At 40.0% G+C, this 9730-nt stretch overlaps 2 protein-coding genes across 3 annotated transcripts; both read right to left on the bottom strand.

Moving 5' to 3' along the window:
- Positions 1-411: 411 nt before the first annotated feature.
- gja2 (gap junction protein, alpha 2) lies at positions 412-4041 on the bottom strand. The gene is made up of 2 exons (XM_085797638.1): positions 3695-4041; positions 412-2393 (listed from the first exon to the last, which is right to left on the bottom strand). Exon 2 carries the CDS (start codon positions 2340-2342, stop codon positions 1272-1274), a length of 1071 nt encoding a protein of 356 aa, XP_085653764.1. The 5' UTR covers positions 2343-2393; positions 3695-4041; the 3' UTR covers positions 412-1271.
- Positions 4042-5881: 1840 nt separating this feature from the next.
- Positions 5882-9376, bottom strand: gjb1a (gap junction protein beta 1a). 2 transcript variants are annotated; one of them, XM_085797636.1, is made up of 2 exons: positions 8435-8702; positions 5882-7009 (listed from the first exon to the last, which is right to left on the bottom strand). In XM_085797636.1, exons 1-2 carry the CDS (start codon positions 8649-8651, stop codon positions 6276-6278), a joined length of 951 nt encoding a protein of 316 aa, XP_085653762.1. In that variant the 5' UTR covers positions 8652-8702; the 3' UTR covers positions 5882-6275. The 2 variants fall into 2 exon arrangements, with proteins under 2 accessions (XP_085653762.1, XP_085653763.1); XM_085797637.1 differs by lacking the exon at positions 8435-8702 and adding an exon at positions 9079-9376 and having other exon boundaries at positions 5884-7009.
- Positions 9377-9730: the final 354 nt, after the last annotated feature.

Genomic DNA, 9730 nt, shown 5'->3' with positions numbered 1-9730 from the left:
TCAATCCTCAACTGATGCAAATTGGACACTATAAGGACAACTGTCTTGTCTTCCTATTCTCCTGTTTGTTGCTCAGAATTGCCTAAATATGCCCAAAAGTAGCCCGGACCCGACCCATCGCTGCGCAGCAGCTATAATCTTATAAGAAGCTTATGTAAATGTCGACATAGGTAGTCCAGCTCTGAAACTGAGACGTTTGCTGCTGAGCTGCTGCATGAAAAATAAAATTTTTATGACTGCAGTTTTTATTTATGTCACATCACCATCAGCTCACCTAGATACACTGTGGAAAAGCTCAATGTGGGCAGAAAAAAATGTAAGCGTGTGTGGAAATCTGAGTTATTTCAGTCTGCAGCTGATCACAGAATATGATATCTGAATTAAAAGAGACATTTTGACACGACACTTCTTCTCTGCACATCAGTTTAATCCGATTACAGTCACAAAAAGGTGAGTATGACAGTTAATCCAGGTGAACATGTTGATATTTATTACCAGTATTTGTCAAGCATTTGAAAAGCAAATGTTAAATGGAAAAACTTACTAAGTCTCTTGAGAAAACTGCCATGGTAAACTATGAAGCCTTTGAATACTTATACATACATGAGTATGTATATAAAAAGCTGTAGTTGTGCATGTTAAATCAATTGACAGTAAGAAATTCAATCTGTACCATACGTATTTACACGTTTTTCATGCACCTCACAGTTTTAATTCAAGTAAATCACTTGTAAACAACAACTTCTCCAATGACTCATGAATACGGAAGTTAACTGATGTCAAAACTACTGAGCATGTGGAAATAGATTTGACAACTTTTAGAAAATGCAGAAGCTCTTATATGAACATACAGAGGAGTGTTGAGGTTAAACAAGGAAATGTGAATCATTAAATTATGTTAAAAGAGGAATTAAGACTTGATTTGAATGAGCAGAGGGGGAGTCTTTGCTTTTTAAAGCACAATCAGAGCAGTAGAGAGTTTATTATCACATCACCCTGTTAAACCACGACTGGGGGGGACATCTTGGGTTTTACACCAATATGTAAATTCTTTCACATTAAAGAGGCACCATAAAGGTTTCACACAAATGCACTTGATACATGTTCTACAAAGTTGTCATCATGTGCTCTTAAGTCTTGAAGTGTAAATTGAACATTGCTTTGATCTGTTCTGTCTTCACTCAGTAGTTTTGTCCCACACAGTTTTCATTACTCATGCAAAGGCTAAATTAAGTTGTTCCTGAGTCTTGAATAGAAACACAGAAGTTTCCCTAGATCTTCAAGTCGTCCAGTCGGCTCTTATTGGTGCTGTGTTTGCTCGACTGGCTGTTTCTCCGATGATTTTCAACGGGTGTCTCAAAGACAGGAATGGAGTTTTTCCTCTCCTTTGTGTCATCTCCTTCCGATTTACCTTTCCTCTCCACGGCCAAGTTGTCTCTGTTTTGCTTGTAAACGGCTTTGCTGTTGTAGGGGCTGTAGGCAGAGGTCGGCTCTGCCATGCCGTACTTGGAGTCCGCCGGGAAAGGCTCAGGCACTGCAGGATGACCAGCAAAGTAGGTGTAGCTCGGCACAAAGGGCATAACCGCCTCGGTGAGGTGCTTGGAGGCCTCGCTTGCAGCCTGTGATCGTCTGTAGCGGAGTCCCTGGTGGCACTTTGTGAAACCTAGATGGTACATCTCCACCAGGTTGAGCAGCAGCGAGAGGCAGGCCACCACCAACATGAAGAGGATGAAGACCGTCTTCTCCGTGGGTCTGGAGATGTAGCAGTTCACCGTGTTGGGGCAGGGCCAGCGGTCGCAGGTGTACATCGGTTTGAGCTCAAAGCCATAGAGGAGGTATTGAGCTACGATAAAGGCCACTTCAAACAGGGTCTTGAATATAATGTTTAAGACGTAGGTTCGCAGCAATGCGCCCTTCAAACGCACGTGGCCCTGGTTGTCTTTGACTGGAGCCTTCTTGGTCTTGTGGCCTAGTAGCTGCGGCTGCTTTTCACTCTGCAGGGCGAGAGCTTTCTCCTTCTCCTTCTCCTTCTCCTCCATGCGGACCAGGTGGAGGATGTGGCCCAGATAAATGAGAGTTGGTGTCGAGACAAAGATGATCTGCATCACCCAGAAGCGGATGTGAGAGATGGGGAAGGTCTTGTCGTAGCAGACGTTCTGACAACCGGGCTGTTTGGTGTCGCAGGTGAAGCCGGACTGCTCGTCGCCCCACACCTTCTCAGCCGCCGCTCCCAGCACCAGGATGCGGAAGATGAACAGCACTGTGAGCCAGACCTTGCCCACGACGGTGGAGTGCTCCTGGGCACTCTCCAGCAACTTCCCCAACAAGTTCCAGTCGCCCATACTGGCTCACAGATACACACTCAGCTTTATCGACAAAACCAGGAGATACACCTGTAAAGACAAATACAAACGCCATGTTTAAACACACAAACTCCATCAGTGTTTTACTTTTGGTTGGATGAATGAAACATGTTCAATATGTCCTGACACTGCACAACAGTGGAAACAATGTTTTTTTGTTTTTTGTTTTTTTCAACCAGAACCATAAAACTTAGGCCTAGAAAACTAAAACAATGAGCTGGAAGAAGCTAAAAAAAAAAAGAAAAGTTCCATACATGCAACACCTTCTTATTGCACATTGTCATCTGATCTATTGTAGTTATTGATGAAATATTGATAATTGGCTCTAAAAACAAATTAAGAGGCAAGCAGGATCTAAATAAACCCAATATCATTTCCAGGGCCGTCGCTAAGAATTCTGGGCCCCTGAAAGAAAACTGAACTGGGCCTCTGCCCCTTGACTTGGCGGTTATTGTGGGCCCCTACAAATGTCATCAGCTTTCTCGCCTTCACATATCACATGCATGCAAAAATGAATAATGAGGTTTAAACTGATAATCTGTGCATTTACTCTGTGGTCAAATTAAATCCAATAAAACCAAAATAAACCAAAACAAAAGTCATTTTGATTCTTTACAATTCACTTTCAAGTCTAGTTTTATTCATATTGCAGAAGTTATCTCTCATATGAAGCAGGTTTACTTTTCTCTTTTTAATATTTTTTATGGAAAACCCAATGGTAGCCCAATCTTCTCTGCTGTACTTATTCTTGCTCTTGACACCACACAGCCGACAGCTACTGCACATCTGGAATTCCAAGAGGCACTAACCAATAGGATCATTGATTGATCATGAATCCACTGTTTGTATTCCAAAATCTTGTGTGTTAACCAATATGTGGTGATAAGACAGAGCAGGACACAGCTGACTGTGTGTGAGAGAAAGCCCTGGAGCAGGCTGGGTGAAGACCGAGCCTCAGCTTATATCTCATGACACTGAATCCAACAGTGCTCCCCGACTCCAGAATTAGGTTTCTAGTTTAAATTTCGGTGATGGCATTGCAAAGATGTACATTTTAAAAATAACTGTACTTGTCCCAGTAAGCCCAGTATGTGGTCAGAGGTAGAACACTGTGAACACCAGGATTTTAAGATGGAAATAAAAAATAAAAAAACATTTTACCCAGTCATAACTGCTGTAAGTAATGAAACTAGGGCTGGATTTCATTCATTATTTTACATGCAGATGTAGACTAATACATGAAATATTTCTATGTAACCCAATTATGGCAACATTAAAACTATTTCTAACAATATTGAAGATCTCCAGTATCTTAATTCATAAAGACATACCTGGTAATGTTCATCTCCCACAGCAGCGTGGTCTTCTGGAGCTCACACAGAGGCCATGTTCTCCTGATCCACAGAGGAAAATGCAAGTGCCAAGATAAACTTCCCTAAGATAGTTCTCACTGTGATCCCTCCCACTCTGACCTGATCAATGCCCGGCGTTCAACAAGACACCACAACTAAACAACTAAACCCCTGCCTGGTCTCAACATGAGCACAGATTGAAAAAAAAAAAACAAAAGAAAAAAAAACACATCCCCTGCCTGTGAATAAAGTGTGAAAACGCCTTCGTTTAAGAAGAAAGTTTCTTCTGCTGGGCTGGGTGAGGGTCTTCCATGTCACAGTGTGCTAAATATAATTCACGGTGATGGGAGTGGCTTTGTTGTCCCTCTCATGGTGTTGTGACCCTTGACAGTGTTGAATGCAGAGCTGCAGTCTGGGGCACTGTGCCAGGAAAGATGTTCAAACCTCATTTCTGTTTTATTGACTTTATGTCATAACTAACTCTTGACATGTTTCTTTGCTCATTAAATACAGTATATTTAATTAACAGTGGTTACTGTATGAACAATTTATTTGTTTTGTTCTTATTTGTTCTGCTGCTTTACACCAGAGCTCCCTCACTTATCAGGGAGAGCGAAACAATACACTTGATATGATATGTATGATAAACAACAACAGTGTGTCCCACTCCACAGTGTCACATGTATATACACTGCATGAGCAATAGCATTATAATCCTGTTTACATATAAAATGTATCTAATATTTCCAATGTGTAATAAAAATCCATATTTCTAAGTGGTGTTACTTTACTTTTACAATGGTACTTTACTAAGGTGCGTTTTGATGAAAATTCATCTGTTGTTTAATTTGAGTACAATATTGAATGTATGACTAACCCTAACCCTAACCCTAACCCTAATTATTGTTTTCACTGAAGAAAATTCTCTTCTCTTCTCCACTGTTGAAATGTAACCTGAAAATGTATGCACACTTATGCAACTACTTATTTTCATTTTATAATAGCCTACTTTATTTTAATTTACTGCATTTATAACACAAATACAGCCAGTAGTTACCTTTCAAATCATTCAAATCAAATGTATATAATCAAATTAAACACTGATTGAACACAGATTAAGACCGAAATTGTTACTTTTACTTAACTTAAGGTATTACACTAAGCCAAATCAAAACTCTTTTCAAACCCTAAAAATGACAGAGACAGGAATAACAGATCAGAGGAATCTGTTTTGCTACAGCACAATGTGATCTGGTACAATGTGCTTCTCGTCTATAGATGGTGTGTGTTGAAGTCCCATAAAAAGAGACCTGCCCCCGTGCTCAGCCACGGTGGGTCCAGCTGTCCCTGGGTCGACCATTGTCACCCACACACTGACCCCGTACATGGGGAGGCTATTGATAACCCCACACTCTGCACTCTGGCCTTCAGAGGTAGAACTTAATCAGCCTGAGATGTTTCCCCACAGGTGGCAACATGGCTCTGAGGGTCTCGCGCCTAAAGATGGCGACGGAGACGCCGAATGAAGTTTCATTCAGATTTTCTGATGACAGAGTGGCACCACTGTGGCTGCGGCTTAATTGCGGCTCTCCAGTGATTTATGGTGTTAGATGTGTATTTCAACGTAGTCAGGAAGTCCTATCAAAATAAAGTACAACAGAACTATTTTTATTTACTTGCATGTTGGGGTCATATTTAAGGAGGCACAGTCATTTCACATGTGTAATCTTCAACTTTTCAAGTTTGATTTGGTGAGAACATCTAGTAAAAATTGCACAATTACACAAACTCTGGTCAACTTTTTGCTTGTGTGTAATGACAACATATAACCAAACATCCAGCTTTAATATGAATGGATTTAAATAACATGTTTAGAAATCAGTAGTGAACTTTGGAAAAAAGAAAGTTTGCAGTTCATTTCAGTTTTGGCTTGAGTTATTGCTTTGTTTCTGAAGGAGTCATGTACCCACCAATGTCACAAATCTGTATTAAACAAACACTTTATCATTTAACATTTATGAAATGTAACACGTTCTCCAAATATTAGTATAATATGTCACTAATAACAGCTGCAAAGAAACAACCAAACAAACAAAAAGACAAAACATAAATCCTCCAGGCCGTTCACGATGATTTAGACTAAAGCATGTTGTTCTGATCATATTTGATGAAAAATAATAATCACATCAGACCTAATCTGATTACTTTCAAACACTTTTCTCAATATTTCATTTCAAGACCAAAAATGTTCATCATAATAAAAGAGTCCATGACAATGAAAGTCTATGATGTTGCTTTATAAATGTTACTTAATTGAACTTTATTTGGCCAAACATCAAGCTATTATCTTTGGTTATATAATATTATTGTCACTTTTGTGAAAGTTTTGGTCATAACTACCGGATGAATCATCACCATGCACATGAACATGAAACTGTGGTGTAGGCTACAGTGTATCTTATGATATTTTATGAGTTTTACTCACAAGTTAATTTCAGTGTTGTTGCCTGGGTCACTTAATTATCCCTTTGTTGTGCAGGTTTGACATCAGTATGTTTTATTAGTATGAGCAGAGTTTGTGGATCCAAGCCCCCATAGTTGAGTCTCCAGCATTGTGCAAATGCTTACCGCAGGCCTTCCCCACCAGGAAGACCACCTCGGCAATGTTGAGCAGGATGCAGACCCCTGACACGGCCAGCATGAACACGGTGAAGACAGTCTTCTCTGTGGGCCTCGACACGAAGCAGTCCACCGTGTTGGGACAGGGGTATGAGTCACACTTCACCAGCCGGATCATCTTGTAACCGGGGTAGATCATGTAAAACACGTACATAAAGGTGACCTCGAAGACAATGCGGAACAACAGGCTGATGACGTACGTCCACCAGAGAGCCCCTGTGATTTTCATCTTCTGGGTCTTTATCTGCTCCAGGTCTTTGGGGTTGGTCCGGCCTGACATTTTGTAGATCCTCTTGTCAACATGGCGGCGGTGGGCCACGTGCATGGCCACGAGCAGGGCGGGAGTGGAGACCAGGATGAGCTGGAGGGCCCACAGGCGGATGTGAGAGATGGGGAAGAAGTGGTCGTAGCAGACGCTGTTGCAGCCGGGCTGCTGGGTGTTGCAGGTGAAGCCGGACTTCTCATCCCCCCACACGCTCTCCGCTGCAACCACCAGGACCAGGATGCGGAAAATGAACAGGACAGAGAGCCAGATGCGGCCGATGCCTGTAGAGTGTCTGTTCACACCGCTGATTACAGCATAAAATGATGCCCAGTTCATCTTTGGTTCCGGGTCTGATGAAGAAAGAACAAAAAAACAGAACAAACAAAGAAACAAAAAAACATTAGATTAAAATGCTGAATTGTGATCTAAGCAATTTCAATAAATACAAAACATGATACGGCACATAAGAAAACAAACCTGCAAGAACAAATAAATCCAAGCACACGAAAGTAACGTACAATAAATAAAATAACACAAACCAACAAACAGAAATATAATATTATTATATTATTGTAATAGTCAAAAAAATTTGACTGTTATCTTCCTATTTTGTGTCTCACTTACACATTAAAAAATGTAACCAAACCTCATAGAGCATGCCTTGATAACTAAGAAAAAAGGTTAAGCGTGACCTCATTTGAACCTTCCAGCTGAATCATCTGACATTTCCACTGGCGCCAGTCTAACAGTCCTTAAAGTGTAAAGTGTAGAGAAATTCTGCTTGAAATCACCCTCAGATTCTTTCACTGCTCATTTTCAAAAAGCACAAAAAAAACGACACTTAAAATAAAGTACCTACTTCATTTTGACACTTCCAACTGTAATTGTTACCCATGAGTCCCATGTTTTGAGGTTTAACTGGTGTAAATACCAGTGGGAATATTTTTTTACTTCTGCATTGCTGACTGATTTAAATGATTTCAAATTTAATTTGACACAACCCCGCAGACTCCCGTGTCTTCTTCCAAAAATGCCTCTTGTCTGTTCAACCTAATTGTCATAAACTCTTAAAATGTTTTTTAAATGTCGCTCTGTATAAAACTAACAAACATAATTGTCTTACTGACACTGACTTAAACTTTGTACTCGTGTCATCACTGTGGTTATTGTCGCTGTGCCGCTGCGATAGAAATTAGTTCAATTTTAGACGGTGATAAAATGAACTTTTAAAAGGTTCTGTTATAATCAAGTATACATTTATTAGCTACCTATCCACTTTAATGATATCCAAAACTTGCCCCGCCGTTGATGACATTTTTGATATATTAAATTTGAATTTTTTGAAAAGAAATATTAAACTTTTTGTAATAAAAGCTTATCCATTTTTGCTTTAACATGAATTTTAGGTATTTTCAGACATTTTGTAAAACAATCAATTAATCAAATAACTGTTAATATGATATTGATCAAATATAATAATTCAAATATTCGGATGCAACTTCAGTCCAAGTGCAAAGTCACATAATACTGTACCTTTATAGGTGTAAATATTTAATCCCTCTAAGAAAAACTTAAAAATGCACTTAAGTTAGAGCAGTTTTCTAATCCCCTTTTAAAAAAAAATTAATTATAACTTTTCCAAAGAGTAAATTATAACTTTTCCAAAAAGTCCAAAAAGTATCCAAAGTGTTTTATCTGCTCTGCACCGCTGCTGCTTGTCCTGTGTCTTCAACATGTTTGCATTTCCAGTCTAGTATAAATGTCTGAGTTGTTACCCGGCTCAGCAGGAGGTGTAAGAGGCATAGGAGGCGACGTAGAGGGCAATGCTGACCCGCTGCTTTGGCATGGATGTGAACCCAGAGAAGAAGGAAGCCTCTCTGCCCCCCCTCTGCAGTTGGCAGGCCACTTAAGAGTGCAACACTGAAGTCTGGCACCATGCGTCATGTGACATGCTTTCACCAGTCGCCATGGTGTAGCATGCAAAGTGGGCATCAGCACCCAACGTAACGGTGTGTGTATTACTGTCACACTCTTGGCAGGAAAATGCTTTGTTCACCAACAGTGGAAGTGTGTCAGTGATTGATAGAGAAGGATTTATCTGGTTCAGACAACATGAACATTCAAACTCTATTCTGTGACCAACTACATTCATAAATGCTAGCCTGCTTCTATTAGCAACATAAGAAAGACGGCATTTGTTTGAAGGAAACTTACAGAAAATCGCATTTTCTAGAGAGTCAGAGTTAAAGTCATATACAGACATGATAGTAAAGGGTCTAAACCAGGGCTGGGGTCACAACAGCAAACAATACCCATAAGTAAGCACAGAATAAACCAGCTGAACACACTGAAACTAAACTATCCAACATTTCCTCAGCCACACAATCTTGTAATAAAGCAGGGGATCTAACCAACTTACCTTCAGCTGCAGATTGGAATAAAGTACATCCAGAAACATTTACGTCGACATTAGCAGATTTTTTTTTTTTCAATCAGTGACTGTGAACAAGAGTATCAGAGCACCATGACTTTGCATTGCTAATGATTTCTCTCACACTAGCCACTGCCCTGCACTGGAGAGGTCATATGCTTCTGTGCGCAATATTTGCATACAATAGCTCCATTTAGCCGGTCCAAACAAACAGCTTCAGAGCTCAGATCAAACGTTTTAATTTCTGCCCAGCTGAGGAATCTGTGTGGGGACCTCAGTCTGTCCTCTCGTCCTTATTGTGCTGTGTTCTGCACAGGAAGTGGAGGATGTTTTTGACGCAATATGGAGTAAAACATAAAGGTCTACAACAAAGAATGATCCATTACATCTAAAGATAAGAGGACAACGGTTTATTATCATCATAATTATCAGCATCTCATTTAGCGTCTCTCCCCAACCTTTACACCCACAGTGTTTCTGCTCATGTGATATTCAACCATGCTATCTATCTATCTATCTATCTATCTATCTATCTATCTATCTATCTATCTATCTATCTATCTATCTATCTATCTATCTATCTATCTATCTATCTATCTATCTATCTATCTATCTATCTATCTATCTATCTGATGGTATA

The sequence above is a fragment of the Trachurus japonicus genome, chromosome 14, assembly GCF_045865225.1.
Source record: "Trachurus japonicus isolate A0001 chromosome 14, Traja_1.0".
Classification (NCBI taxonomy): Eukaryota; Metazoa; Chordata; class Actinopteri; order Carangiformes; family Carangidae; genus Trachurus; species Trachurus japonicus.
This window is presented reverse-complemented; position numbering and strand designations above follow the sequence as displayed.